General features: G+C 54.2%; 2 protein-coding genes and 1 pseudogene across 2 annotated transcripts in view; 1 reads left to right on the top strand and 2 right to left on the bottom strand.

The window, feature by feature from the left end:
• Positions 1-13,774, bottom strand: part of LOC100230077 (uncharacterized) — a 674,623-nt pseudogene that overhangs the window by 65,025 nt on the left and 595,824 nt on the right.
• The window catches only part of LOC140680874 (uncharacterized), a 989,054-nt gene that overhangs the window by 780,313 nt on the left and 194,967 nt on the right, over positions 1-13,774 (top strand). The gene's annotated exons all lie outside the window — the stretch shown is intronic.
• Positions 10,870-11,802, bottom strand: LOC140680978 (olfactory receptor 14A16-like). Its single transcript, XM_072919867.1, has one exon. It carries the CDS (start codon positions 11,800-11,802, stop codon positions 10,870-10,872), a length of 933 nt encoding a protein of 310 aa, XP_072775968.1.

Raw genomic sequence — 13,774 nt, 5'->3', positions numbered from 1 at the left:
AGGGAGCCCCGGGATATTTGGGGCGAGCTCCCCCTGCCCGGGCACCTGCGGGATGGGGGCGACGCTCCCGGGGTGCTGCGAGTTCAGGCAGAGCCGGAGCCCCGCGGTTCATCCTCCCCGCTCCTCCTGCTGCTCCCGCTGCCGCTCCGCCTCTTCCTCCCTCCTCCTCCTCCTCCCCGCAGCCGCGGGAGGGGCGGGGATGGAGCCGGGACAGGTCGGAACGCAGAGAGGGGTGGGGGGATGCCAGGAGTGACTGGGCTGTACTGGGATCATACTGGGAGCAGCTCCTGGGTGGCTGATCCTACTGGGATCATACTGGGATCATACTGGGAGTGAGGAGGAGCAGCGCGGTGGCTCCAGCGCTGGGGCTGGGGGCGCTCCTGGCGGGCGAGGGGGGAGTGGGACCCCGGCACCGGGACCCTGAATCGCCATTGCCGGCACCGGGACCCCCCTGCTCCCCTTATCCCGCACAGGGACCCCCCTGAATCCCCCATTTCCGGACATCAGGGCCCTCTGCTCCCCTTTTCCCTGCTCCCAGCCTCTAGATTTCCCGTGTGCCTGATCCTGGAACGCCTTGGAACACCTTGGACCCCCATTCCTGCCTTTCCCAGCCCCCAGCCCCACCTTTGTGCAAAACCAGAGACCCTCTGAACTCCCCCTTCCCAAACACCCCGGGTGTCCCCACCCTGGTACCCCTTTTTGGGAAACCCTGGACTCCCCTTTCCTGGGCTCAAGGACCCCTGGAACTCCCTTCTACCTCTCCATCCCTGCCCCCCATTTCCGTGACCCTGAGACCCCCCTGCACCCGCATTCCTGAGAACCAAGACACCCTTTTACCCCTTTGCCCGGCACTGAGACCCCTCTGCACCCCCTTATCCGGCACCAGCACAACCTGTTCCCATCCCACACCTCTCCCAACCCCCAGTCCCACCCTTTTCCCTGACCTGGGACCCCTGGGCCCCCATTCCTGCCTTTCCCAGTTCCCAGCTCCTCCTTTCCTCATGTTCAGGAGCCCTGGCACCCCCTTTCCTGGGCACAGGATTCCCTGGACACCCCATCCCAGCTCTCCCAGTCCCTGCACCCCCTTTCCTTGGCTCTCAACCCCTGAAGCTCCTCCCCAGCTCTGCCATCTCTTTATGTCCCCCTTTTCCTTGGCCTGTGGACCCCCCTGGATCCCCAAACTCTCAGCCCCCTCAGCTCCCCCAAATCTCCATGTCCCCCCAGTTCTCCACTCCCTGCAGTTCCTGGAAGTGGTGCTGTCAGAGCCCGGCCCGGGGGTCCCCCAGTCCTTGATTGTGGGGGGCGTGGACGGGACCCTCTGCGAGCGCTGCGGCAGCGAGCGGGGCCGGATGGAGGCACAGACACCGGGGATGGGGGCGGGAGCTGAGCTGGGATATTGGGATAGCCAGAGCTGGGATACTGGGATAGCCAGAACTGGGATATTGGGATAGACAGAGCTGGGATATTGGGATAGACAGAGCTGGGACATTGGGATAGCCAGAGCTGGGATATTGGGATAGCCAGAGCTGGGATATTGGGATAGACAGAGCTGGGATATTGGGATAGCCAGAGCTGGGATACTGGGATAACCAGACCCTGCTCAAGGACAGGAACCGGCCCGTGGCTGACAGTGAGCTGGAGACGGGGCCGGTACAACCAGAGCAGGGGCAGTGGGGGGAGCCGGGGGCTGAGCTGGGATCTGTGGGAATGGAGGACTCTGAGGGGCTGGGATGGGATCTCTGGGGATGGGAGGGATCTGTGGGGCTGGGATGGGAATCCAGGGAGTTCCAAGGGGCTCCCTGGGGCTGGGACACAACTCCATGGGTCTGTTCTCTCCTTGTTCCCAGGTCTCCACACAGTGCAGGGGGTTTCCAGCTGTGACCTCCTGTCCAATGGAGCATCCATGGATCCCACCAGTACGGCTACGAGGGCTGGGATTTCATCTCCTTCCAGCTGGGATACGGGAGCTTTGCAGTGTCCAACGGTGCTGTCTGGATATCCCAGAGGTGCTGGGAATCCAGAGGGATCATGGTGGAGCAGATGAAGCATTGGCTGGGACACACCTGTGTGGAAAGGCCCCCAAAATACATCAGATATGGTTGGGAGCTCTGGAGCACAAAGGTGGGTGTAGGAGGGGAAGGGCAATTCCTATGGGAATGGGGGATTCAGGAATGGGGGACTTGGGAATGCAGGAATTGCCATGGAATTTCCATGGCCAGATCTCACTCTCATTCCAGTCAGCTGAGAATTTCATGGATGGATCTCCCCCTAACCCACTGCCATGGGAATTCCATGGGGAAATGATTGGAATTGATGACCAATCCAATGAGAGCAGTGCAATGAGAAGTATTCCCTGCTGGGATTCCATGGGACATTGATCCCAATCCTTTGCCCAGGCCGGCTCTGCTGTGCCCGTGGCAGCACCAGGGGAGTGCCCTGTCCCTGCCCTGAGCCCAGCACGAGCCTTTCCTTGGGTGTTCCGTGCCCTGCCCGGGGCAGGAGGGCACTGCCGGAGCAGCTTTGGTGGCCCCGGGCACCCGGCTGGGCTGCAGCCACTGCAGGGACTCCTGGGGAATGTTCCAGAGCAGAGCTGAAAGCAAACAGCAGTTTCTGGAGGGGATTCTGCCCCTGGGCCTGTGCTGGGAGCCCAAGGGCAACAGCCCAAAGTGCTGGGGCTCAGTGTCCCTCGGCCAGGCCGTGTTCCCTGGCTGTGCCCTGTCCCTCTGATATGCCCTGTCCCTAAGCTGTGCCCTGTCCCTGTCCCCTGTCCCTCAGCTGTGCCCTGTCCCTCAGCTCTGTGATGCCAGGTGTGGCAGCAGGACCTGGGGCAGCCCTGGGGGAGAACAACCCTGAGCCCCAGCTGGGCCAGTTCCCCCAGCTCCCCCCAGGCCACTCCCAGCATGGGCCCTGTGGCTCCCAGTCACACCCAGTATGGTCCCTGTCACTTCCAGTTACACTCAGTGTGATCCCAGTATCATCCCGGTCACTCCCTGTGTGATCCCAGCATGTTCCCAGCATGTTCCCAGGTGTTCCCATTCACCCCTATAATAGTTCCAGGCACTCCCAGTATGGTTCCAGTCCTTCCCAGTATGATCCCAGTATGAACCCAGTCACTCTCATTATGGAACCATTTGCCCCCAGTAAGGTCCCAGTCACTCCAAGTCACCCAGTATGATTCCAGTCACTCCCAGTATGATTCCAGTCACTCCCAGATAGTCCCAGTATTACTGCAGTAATTTCCTTTATGGTTCCTCTGTGATCCCAGTCACTCCTGGTTAATGCAGCCTGGGGTCCCAGGGGTCCATCTGACCCCCGGGCAGCCGCTGCCGTGGGTGTCCGGATAGCGCTGCGCTGTCAGGCTCAGCCTGTCTGGGTCCCTCGGCTCAGCTCCCAGCCACAGGCAACTTAGCGAGCACCTCTGGAGTGATTTCAGCTCTGTGAGTTCAGCTCTCGGTGATTTCGCTCTGTGCTCACAAGTGCCTCTGGCAGACACACAGGGATAGAGAGAGGAAAAGGCTGTATGTGGTTCCACAGCGATGTCCTTTATTGCCAGCTCCTCTGAAGGGATGCAGTGACAGTTCTTCTGCTGAACTGGATAGATATGGGTGTTTATATGGGGTACTGGGGTGTTGGAAATTGTCCAGTTGCCAGGTTTGAGGAGAATACACCAATACCCTTACAGAGAGATAAGAAGGGTCTGAATGCAGAAGAGGGGCTTCTTTGGTCCAGTCACCGTGACTTAGGCATTTCTTAGGTGAGTGACCGCCAGGGAGGCCTTGCAGGGCCTCTGACTGCTACAGTGACACTGCAGAACCTCATGGAACCGTGGGTCAGTTGTGACAATGTGGGTCCAAAGACACCATGGTGGCACTACAGAACCACAGGGAACCAAGGGTCCATGGTGACCTTGTGCAGCCGCAGTGTCACAGAGGAGCCGCTGTGACACAGCGAGGGCACACGGAGCCCAGGGGCCATTGTGACACATCAGGGCTTTGTGGAACCACGAAGCCATTGTGACACTGCAAGGCCTCATGGAAGCATGGGGCCATTGTGACACTGCAGAAGCAAAGGGAACATTGTGACACTCCAGGGCCTCATGGAACCAAGGAGACCATTGTGACACTGTGGGGTCCCATGGAACCAAGGGAACATGGAACAGGTCTGGCTGGCTGGGCCTCCTGGGGACCACCTGACCACCTTGGCATGTTGAGGGCTGCTTCTCATCTGCCCCTGAAGCCCTGGGGCTCTGGGCTTTCCTTCCTATGGGAGAGAACTGTCCTTCTCCTCCAGGGAACCAGGGCCAAAACTGGGATTTCTTCTCCAAATTTCCTTATGTAAAAGGATTGTTTCCAGATGAAATCTGCCAGGAGAGACAGGTCTGGCTGCCTTGACCACCCAAGGGTCACCTCTCATCTGCCTTTGAAACACTGGGACCGTGTGCTTTTCTTTCTTATGGGAAAAAAACCATCCATCTCGACCACACCCATGGCCAAAACTGAGGATCTGCCTCCAGAATTCCCTATATCCAAGGATAGCTCCCAGACAGAAGCTGCCAGGACTGACAAGTCTGGCTGGCCTTGGCTTCCTGAGGGGTGGCATTCATGTGCCTCTGAAACACCGTGGCTCTGTTCTTTTCTTCCTAATGTAAATAATTCTTCCTATCCAGGAACACACAGCCAAAATTGAGATTCCACCTCCAAAATGCCCTGTGTCCAAGGATAGCCCCTGACGAAAGGTATCAGGAGAGTCAGGTCTGGCTGGCTTGGCCTAAGGGTGCCCACCTCTCATCTTCTTCCAGAACACTTGGACTTGCACTTCTCTTTCCTATAGGAAAAAATCATTCATCCTGTCATGGCCAAAACTGGGATTCCACCTCCAAAACTCCGTACATCCAAGGATGAATGCTTTGAGAAATGTTTTTTGTTGATTTAATGACCTATTAAACCTTTTCCCAAAGTTTCTCTTATCTTTTATGTTGCCAGAAAGGATGTTTTATTGTTTTGAGCTCCTGAGAATCTCTTGTTGGTATTTCTTCAGTGCATCCAACTCAGAGGACAGAACCAATTGTAATTCCTTTTAAATGTCCCATTGGGAGAGTTTTTTAGGGGATGTGGGTCAGGGCTTGTGTGTCCTGCTTGGCACAGCCCAGGCAGGGCTTTCACAGCCCCATCCCACACTCCATTTCCCAGCTGCAGCCGCTGGTGCCTCTGAGTTCTGCTGCCCCAGCCCCAGGGACGCTCTCCTTGTCTGCCCATTCCCCCAGGGTCTCTGGGCAGGGATGGCCTCAGTGGGGGCTGCTGACATCCTCAGCAACTTGGAGGCTGCTGCTGAATTTTACTGCTCCAGAGGCTTCTTCAGCCTTCAGCTCCTCAGTGCAGGAATTCAGTGCCCCAGGGCTCATTAACATTCAGAACACCTTAACAAGCCAAGCCCTGGGAATCATTTAAGTTTTCAAATCTCTTGTGGTTGATTACACTATATTTAAAAGGACAGTGAGATAAGATTTCTTCAGGTCCTGTTTAGTTTTTTTTACTCCTAATAAATTGATGTGTGAAATCTCCAGTTGACACTGAATCCAAGTGCTTCCTCATGCAGTTGGAATAGATATGAAAATCAAGACCCTTTGTGGCTGACAATCCATCAGACTCTGTCCCTACCCCCACCCCACCATTTCCCCCATCCAAGCCCTGGCACTCAGAGCAGCCTTGTGCAAATCTGAGCTCCCTCCAGCCCAGGCTGCACCTGCAGGTTTCAGCTCCATGGCTCCAACTCCCACCTGCTTTCCTTGGAGAAGGAGCTGCCCGAGACACAGAGGGATGTTCATTTATTGCCAGCCAACAAAGCCAAGGGAAGGCACAGCTCCATCAAATGCAAAAGTCATTCTTCTGCTGGATATTAAATCCACTTTGCACAGCAGACAGCCTCAGAGCAATGAAAACACCTTCTGTGCCCAGCACAGATCCCAAGGTCCCCCCAAACTCTCCCTGCCCCGATTCTGCCCAGATTTGCTCTATGCACACACGAGTCACAGGCTGAAGGCAGGAGCTGCCTCCATGCCCAGAGGGAGGAAAAGAGGGAAAGTGGATGAAGAGCTCTCCTGTGCAGAGCCAAGGTCCAAGTGCCCCTGCAGTGGGAACCACAACTCATCAGGTTTGTGTCCTTTGGGCTCAGGGACTGGTGACACTCAGAGGCACAGAGAGGTTTCTTGCCAACAAACACAAGTTGAACATTTGAACAGTTTAATAACCATCACAGCTCTTCCCTCAACTCTCTGTGATGTCCCAGCAGCATCTGACATGTCCCCCATGCCCAAGGGATTTCTGCACAGGAACAGCTTTGGACAAAGACATAAAAGGTAACTCTGGGATAGATATAAATGTAAGTAAGGTGTTGATTAATTATATATGTATTTCAACTTCTGAAAGATTGGGCTACTACATAAAGCTCAAAGCATGTTTTAGACAGAGACATAAGAAAGTGAAATTCTGGGATGTAAATATTAGTAAGGTGTTGACTAATGTGATATTTATTTGAACTTTGGAAAGATTGGACAACTTCCTTAAGCTAAAAGCATGAGACCAATCAGTTGAGAGTCACTTGAATGACCAGACAGCACCTAGAGGAGGAAATCTGGGAGCAACAGGAAGGACATTGATCCAGCTGGTCTAGTGAACAGATGTCTTTAGACATGGCCATTTTAACAGGAGAGCTGGAAACACCTGAAGGAAGAGGGAGAGGAAATAATAAACAGGATATTGGTGACACAAGTAGAAGGCAAGGTCAGTATTTCTCCTCCTGCCTCCAAGAAATTTCTGTTCCTGGAGGGAAAATTTTGCCATTTCTTCAAAGTACTCAAGTGACCCAGATAATAAAAATGTCCTTGTATAATATGAAATGCACAAATATTAACACCTGTGCCCCTTTCCAGGCAGACATCAGCTGTGTGCCCATGACCAGGCAGTGCCACTTGTGCCCTGAGGTGCCGAGCTGGGGTTGGATCTCTCAGAGAGGAGCTGAGGGAGAGCAGAGCACCTTGCAAGCTGCAGGTCCCTGCCAGCCCCGCAGGGCTCCTGTGCCATCAACATCTGCCCTGCTCCAGTCTGGAACAGGGCCCAGCACGGTGCCGGGACCATCAGAGAGCTGAGGTGTGTACTGGAATTCCATGCCCTCCCCATGGCGCTGCAGCCCTGCATTTCCCTGCTCCAGCCTTGGTCTCCAGCACAGCCATGGAGGCTCTTTGGGCTCCTGAGTGTTCCTGCAGCCCCCAAGGGCAGCTGAGCTCTGCCTTTGGCACAGGCAGCCCTGGCCAGCGCAGGCCATGCTCAGCAATTCCTTGTCTGTGCCTGGCCTTGCTGCCAGCCCCAGCTCAGCAGCCAGGGCTGCCGAGGGCTGGCACAGACAGAGGCTGGCACTGACAAATGTCCTGGGCCCCTCCCTGCTCTGTCCATGCCCCAAGGGCACAGAGCAGCCTCCTCTCCCGGGCTCTTGCCTGTTTTCAATGCCTTGCCCAGGCGCTGGCCCTGCCCCACAAGGCCTGGGCTGAGTCCTGCCCCTGCCCGCTCAGCCAGGCTGAGATGGACACTGATGGTTTCTGTGCCAGGCTCTCCCAGCCCAGCCCAGCTCCCTGCAAGCTCTGCCAGCTGCCCTGAGCTCTGGGCAGCACCAAGGGCCTCTCCCCAGCACAGCCCAGCTGGCTCTGGCCCCACAGCTCTGCTCAGGCCAGGCTGCTCTGGGCACTGCCCCACGGCCTCAGCCCCTGCCAAGGGCACAGCAGCAGCTGCAGCTCAGCCAGGACTCAGCCCCAGCCATGGGGGAAGGGGCTTGGCCAAGGCCAAAGGAGCTCCCTGGCTGCCCTGCTCCCCTCTGGCTGAGGTGCTGAGAGCTCTGCAGCCCCTCCTGCCATCCCATCTGCCCAGGCCAGCACAAGAGCCCCGGCCTTGGGGCCCTGCAGAGCTGCTCCTGCTCCAGGCCCAGGGCCCATCCCAGAGCTGGGGCAGCCACAAAGCTGTGCCCATTTCTGCTCATTGCTGCTCTGATGGGGATGGATCCTCAGCCCTTTGGAGGATGCTGATAAATTTTACTTCTCCAGAGGTCTCTTCTTTCTTGAGCTCTTCTTCTTCAGGAATTCAGAGAGAAAGCTCATAAACAGTTGTTCAAAACACCCAAACAAGACAAGCCCATGGGAATAATTAAACTCTTCAATTCTCCTGTGGTTAATTAGACAGTTTTCAAAAGTTTATTCAAGATGAATCTACTATATTGAAAACAATGCCAAGATAATAGTTTTCTCCTGATAAATTTTCTTTTCCTGTTGATAGATTGAGATCAGCAATGTCCAGTTGCTATTGATCCCCAGCACCTCCTAATGCAGTCTGAATAGACATGAAAATCAAGGCTTTTCACAGCTGACAATCAAAAACACTTCCTCCATACCCCCACCCCACCATTTCCCTCATCCAAGCCCTGGCACTCAGAGCAGCTGAGGAATGGAGTCACATCCAGGGGCATCCCCAGAACTGGAGACTTTGGCCCGGCCATTTACATCTCTTTATTGCTGATCTGGACAAGGGGACAGAGGGCAGCCTTGGTCAGTTCCCAGGTGACACCAAGCTGGTGGGAGCGTGGCTGTGCTGGGGGGCAGGAAGCTCTGCAGAGGGCAGCAACAAATCTTCTACACTGGAATTAGGAAGGGCAGACTTTGGCCTTTTTAGGATTCTGATTTGGGGAGTACTGAATCAGGTACTGATATTTTAAACAAAAGCTGCCCTTAAAAAGGAAGGGGTTTAGGAAGGAAGAACACATTTCAAGAAAGCTGTCTTAATGAGGAAGGAGCTGCCTATCCCAGTGTGGCAAAAGATGAGCTAGTGATGAAAATTACTGTCCTGGCTGCCCATACAGCTTTCCTGGGAACTCAGAGGAAAAAAGGAGTGGCAACACAGGAAGTGTTTTACAATGCCCTTAGGCTATGCAGAAAGACAATTAGAGAGGTGAAAGCTCAAATAGAACTTAACCTGTTGATTTCTGTAAAAAAAAAAAGTTTTACATAAAATTTTGTAGCAAAGGCAGGGAGAAGGAGAATCTCTATTCTTTATTGGATGCAGTGGAGAATATAACTAAAGATAAAGGGGTCACAAGCTCAGCTCCTACACAGGGAACTAAAGATAAAGTAACTAATGAAAAGGCTAAACGATTTTACACCTTGTTTGTCTCAATTTTCAACAAGTACACAGGTTGTCCTCAGGACAAGTGTTCTCCTGAGCTGGTAGATGGGGACAGGGAGCAGAACAGCCCCCTGTGATCCAGGAGGAAGCAGCTGGTGATGAGCGGAAGCACTCAGATTCTCACAGGTGCATGGGATGGAATCTAGCCTAGGGGCATGAGGGAGCTGGTGGATGAGCTCCCCAAGCTGCTCCCCATCATTTACCATCAGTCCTGGCTCACCAGGGAGGTCCCAGGGGACTGGAGGTGCCAGTGTGAGCCCATCCCCAAGAAGGGCTGGAAGGAGGAGCTGGGGAGCTCCAGGCCTGTCAGGCTGAGCACGGTGCCTGGCAATGTTATGGAACAGATCACCTTGAGTGCCACCACAGGGCACCCACAGGATGGCCGAGGGATCCGAGCCAGCCAGGGTGGATTTCAATATCTACACTGATGATCTGGATGAGGGGACTGAGTCCACCATCATCAAATTTGCAGATAACACCAAACTGGGTGTGAGTATGGATCTGCTGGAGGGTAGGAGGGCTCTACATGGAGACCTGGACAGGCTGGATCCAACAAGGTGAGGTTTTACAAGGCCAAGTGACACTGCACTGAACCAGGAGGTCAGTGTTACTCTCTGGGGCTTCGTGAACAACAAAGACCACTATGACATGAGGGCACCTTGTATAACCAGGAGGCCATTGTGACAATGCAAGTACTTGTTGAATGAAGGAAGCAATTTTGGGAACGGAGTGCTCCTTGGGACCAAGAGGCCATTGTGACACCGTGGAACCAAGGAGAGCATTGCTGCACTGTGACACCTCCTGGAACCAAAAATCCACTGTGACACTGCAGGGCCCTGGGGGACCAAGGGGCCACTGTGACACTGCAGGGCCCAAGGATCCAAGGGACTTTGTGACACCAAGGGGTCCCATGGAACCAAAGGGACATTGTGACACTGGGAGGCCTCATGGAATCATGGACACCATTGGGACACTCTGGGGCCTCATGGAACCGTGGTGACACCAAGTTGTCTGGGAATGTTGATCTGCTGGAGGGTAGGAGGGCTCTGCACAGGGCCCTGGACAGGCTGGATCCAGGGCCCAAACCCAACAAGGTGAGGTTTAACAAGTCCAAGTGCCGGGTCCTGCACTTTGGCCACAACAACCCCTGCAGTGCTACAGGCTGGGGACAGAGGGGCTGGACAGCAGCCAGGCAGAAAGGGACCTGCAGGGACTGATGGACAGCAGGCTGGACATGAGCCAGCCGTGTGCCCAGGTGGCCAAGAAGGCCAATGGCTCCTGGCCTGGATCAGGAATGGTGTGGCCAGCAGGAGCAGGGCTGCTGTGCAAGCACTGATCTGCCCCCAGCTCTGCACACAGACATTGCTGCTGCAGCTCCAGAGAAGGCAACAAAAGGGCATCTCTGCAGAAAACTGCGCTGGGAGATCCTTTAGTTCCTTTAAAGCCACCGAGAGTGCAGCCCCTCATTGACACAATCTGTGGCAACAGGAAAGGTGGAGACAAAATGACAAATGGCAAAAAAATTACATTTATTGTGGACAATATGAAAAAAAGTAAAACAAAGGAAAAAAATTCCCAACAACTAATTCAACAAGAAGTATCAAAGATGACTTTTGTTACAAGTGATTTTCCGAAACTGGCCATCGTTTTAATGTTTCTGAAACCATCCAGTCATCAGTCTCCACACTGCAGCCTTGAGCTCCTGGTTCCTCAGGCTGTAGATGAGGGGGTTCAGGGCTGGAGGCACCACCGAGTACAGAACTGACAGGGCCAGATCCAGGGATGGGGAGGAGATGGCGGAGGGCTTCACGTGAGCAAGCATGCCAGTGCTGAAAAACAGAGAGACCACAACCAGGTGAGGGAGGCAGGTGGAAAAGGCTTTGTGCCATCCCTGCTCAGAGGGGATCCTCAGCACAGCCCTGAAGATCTGCACATAGGAGAAAACCATGAACACAAAACAACCAAATCCTAAACACACACTAATAAGAAGAAGCCCAAATTTCCTGAGGTAGGATTTGGAGCAGGAGAGCTTGAGGATCTGTGGGATTTCACAGAAGAACTGGTCCAGGGCATTGCCGTGGCACAGGGGCAGGGAAAATGTATTGGCTGTGTGCATGAGAGCATTGAGAAAGGCACTGGCCCAGGCAGCTGCTGCCATGTGGGCACAAGCTCTGCTGCCCAGGAGGGTCCCGTAGTGCAGGGGTTTGCAGATGGACACGTAGCGGTCATAGCACATGATAGTCAGAAGAGAAAACTCTGCAGTGATGAAAAAGGCAAAAAAACAGAGCTGAGCAGCACATCCTGTGTAGGAGATGTTCCTGGTGTCCCAGAGGGAATTGTGCATGGCTTTGGGGACAGTGGTGCAGATGGAGCCCAGGTCGCTGAGGGCCAGGTTGAGCAGGAAGAAGAACATGGGCGTGTGCAGGTGGTGGCCGCAGGCTACGGCGCTGATGATGAGGCCGTTGCCCAGGAGGGCAGCCAGGGAGATGCCCAGGAAGAGGCAGAAGTGCAGGAGCTGCAGCTGCCGCGTGTCTGCCAGTGCCAGCAGGAGGAAGTGGCTGATGGAGCTGCTGTTGGACATTTGCTGTGGCTGCACATGGGCACCTGGTCATGGAGAAAGGACAGTGAAGAGTTAGAGGAGATACCTGTAACGAAAATCAAAGTAATTTCCCGTACACCCTCCCCTGGAACACACAGACATGGTTTAAGTGTTTTTCAGTTCTAGGGTTTTCGTTTTTAAGCTTCCCCATGTCTCTGATGGTGGTCTTGGATATCAGAAACCCTCAGCATTTCTTCTGAACTATGGGAGAACAGAGCAAGTTCTGTGAGGCAAAGTGATGAGAGGAGATTCAGGGGAGATGGTCTGACATTCTGACCTGTTTAGAATTTCTCTGGCTTTTAACCTTTCTCAGGTAGAGGGTGATCACCTTCCCACGCTTCCCCTAAAATTTCACCAGGTACTGCTGAGAGCAGATGGATCCTGCACAGCCCAGCTCCACATTTGGAGGCAAGGACTCACATTGCTCATTTCACCAACCCAGCAGCATTTTCAGTGTCAGAACACCACTGCATTTCCCCATCAATCTTATAACTCAGATGTGCTCTAGGACAGGTTTGTGCCCTAGACTGAAGCTCCCATCTTGGACTGAAATCTCCGGGAGACTTCCAAGTGTCCTTCTGATGGCACTGGATGAAGGGAGGTGCAGCTCCTTCCCTGGTTGCACTGCCAGCATTGCCCAGAGCCGGGCACTGGGGACAGCTGTGTCACCCTGAGCCAGCTGTGCCCCCTGCCAGAGCCCCCAGTGCCGGGCAGCTGCTCCCAGCCCTGTGCTCTGCAGAGGGAACTGGGCCCGGGGCTGCAGAGCTGCCCCACGGCTCTGCTGCAGCTCTGCCTGCACAGGAGGGGCTGCACGCCTTGGAGCCCCGGCCCTGAGGGCAGAGGCTTGGCTGGGGGACAGGATGGAGGGGGCTTGTGCAGAGGGAGGGGCTGCACTGGAGGGGCTCCTCTGGCCATCTCTAAACTCTCCCTGCCTCAGCATTTCTGGGTTTTGTTTTCTCTCCTTCCCTGATCTTCTCTCTGCTTCCTGGAGATTTTCCTCCTGCAGGTGTTTCCCTGTGCCTGATCTCTCTGTGCCAGCACTCCCAGACCCCAAATCTCTGTGCACTCTCCTTGGCCTGACAGAACCCTGCCGGTTTGCAGGGCACTGGCTGGGGCAGGTTCTGTTTGCAGCTTGGAGCAAGGACAGCTCAGACTGAGCCTGATGGCTCCAGCAGAGGTGATGCTGGTGCTGTCCATGGGCAGAGTGGCTGAAAGCACATTAGGGATATCCCGTGAACCTATTGATCACTAAAATAACAGTTTGGATATCTCATGCACTTGTCAAAATTCATAAACCACCATTAATATTTACCCCCCTTCCCTGTCACTCTCCAATAATAGGAAACTGAATAAAAAGCCTTAGAAATTTCCGCCTTTTTATCAAAATCGTTGTCTTGGAAAAATTCTATGAGTGATCAGAACCCCTCAGCATCTCAGAGCTTTATGAGCATTTCACCTGCCCAGCACCAGAAATGCTCAGAGTTGTACTCACAGGGTCTGTGGGCATTGGGATGTTCCAGCTTCTGTCACTCTCCAATAATAGGAAACTGAATAAAAAGCCTTAGAAATTTCCGCCTTTTTATCAAAATCGTTGTCTTGGAAAAATTCTATGACTGATCAGAACCCCTCAGCATCTCAGAGCTTTATGAGCATTTCACCTGCCCAGCACCAGAAATACTCAGAGTTGTACTCACAGGGTCTGTGGGCATTGGGATGTTCCAGCTTTAGGAGATCACTGCAGGAGCTGCAGCTGCATTGTCCTGCAGCCAGAGGTTCCTGTGCCAAGGGCTGGCAGTGATTCTGCCCCAGGCACTTCTCAGCCCCTTCCCAGCCCTGACTGATTGAAGCTCTCTGTGCCTCTGTGCTGTGCCCGGGCTGGCTGCAGGCAGTGCCCCAGCCCTGCTGGGCTGGGAGAAGAGCTGCTCAGCAAGAGAAATGTGCTTTTGAAGCCCTT

This window comes from Taeniopygia guttata, chromosome 30 (assembly GCF_048771995.1).
Source record: "Taeniopygia guttata chromosome 30, bTaeGut7.mat, whole genome shotgun sequence".
In the NCBI taxonomy this organism is placed as follows: Eukaryota; Metazoa; Chordata; class Aves; order Passeriformes; family Estrildidae; genus Taeniopygia; species Taeniopygia guttata.
The sequence above is the reverse complement of the archived record's forward strand: the minus strand, read 5'-3'. Positions and strand labels throughout refer to the sequence as shown.

Bases quoted from the DNA above. Each gene is read 5' to 3' on its own strand.
- LOC140680978 (XM_072919867.1), bottom strand. From the start codon at position 11,802: ATGTCCAACAGCAGCTCCATCAGCCACTTCCTCCTGCTGGCACTGGCA.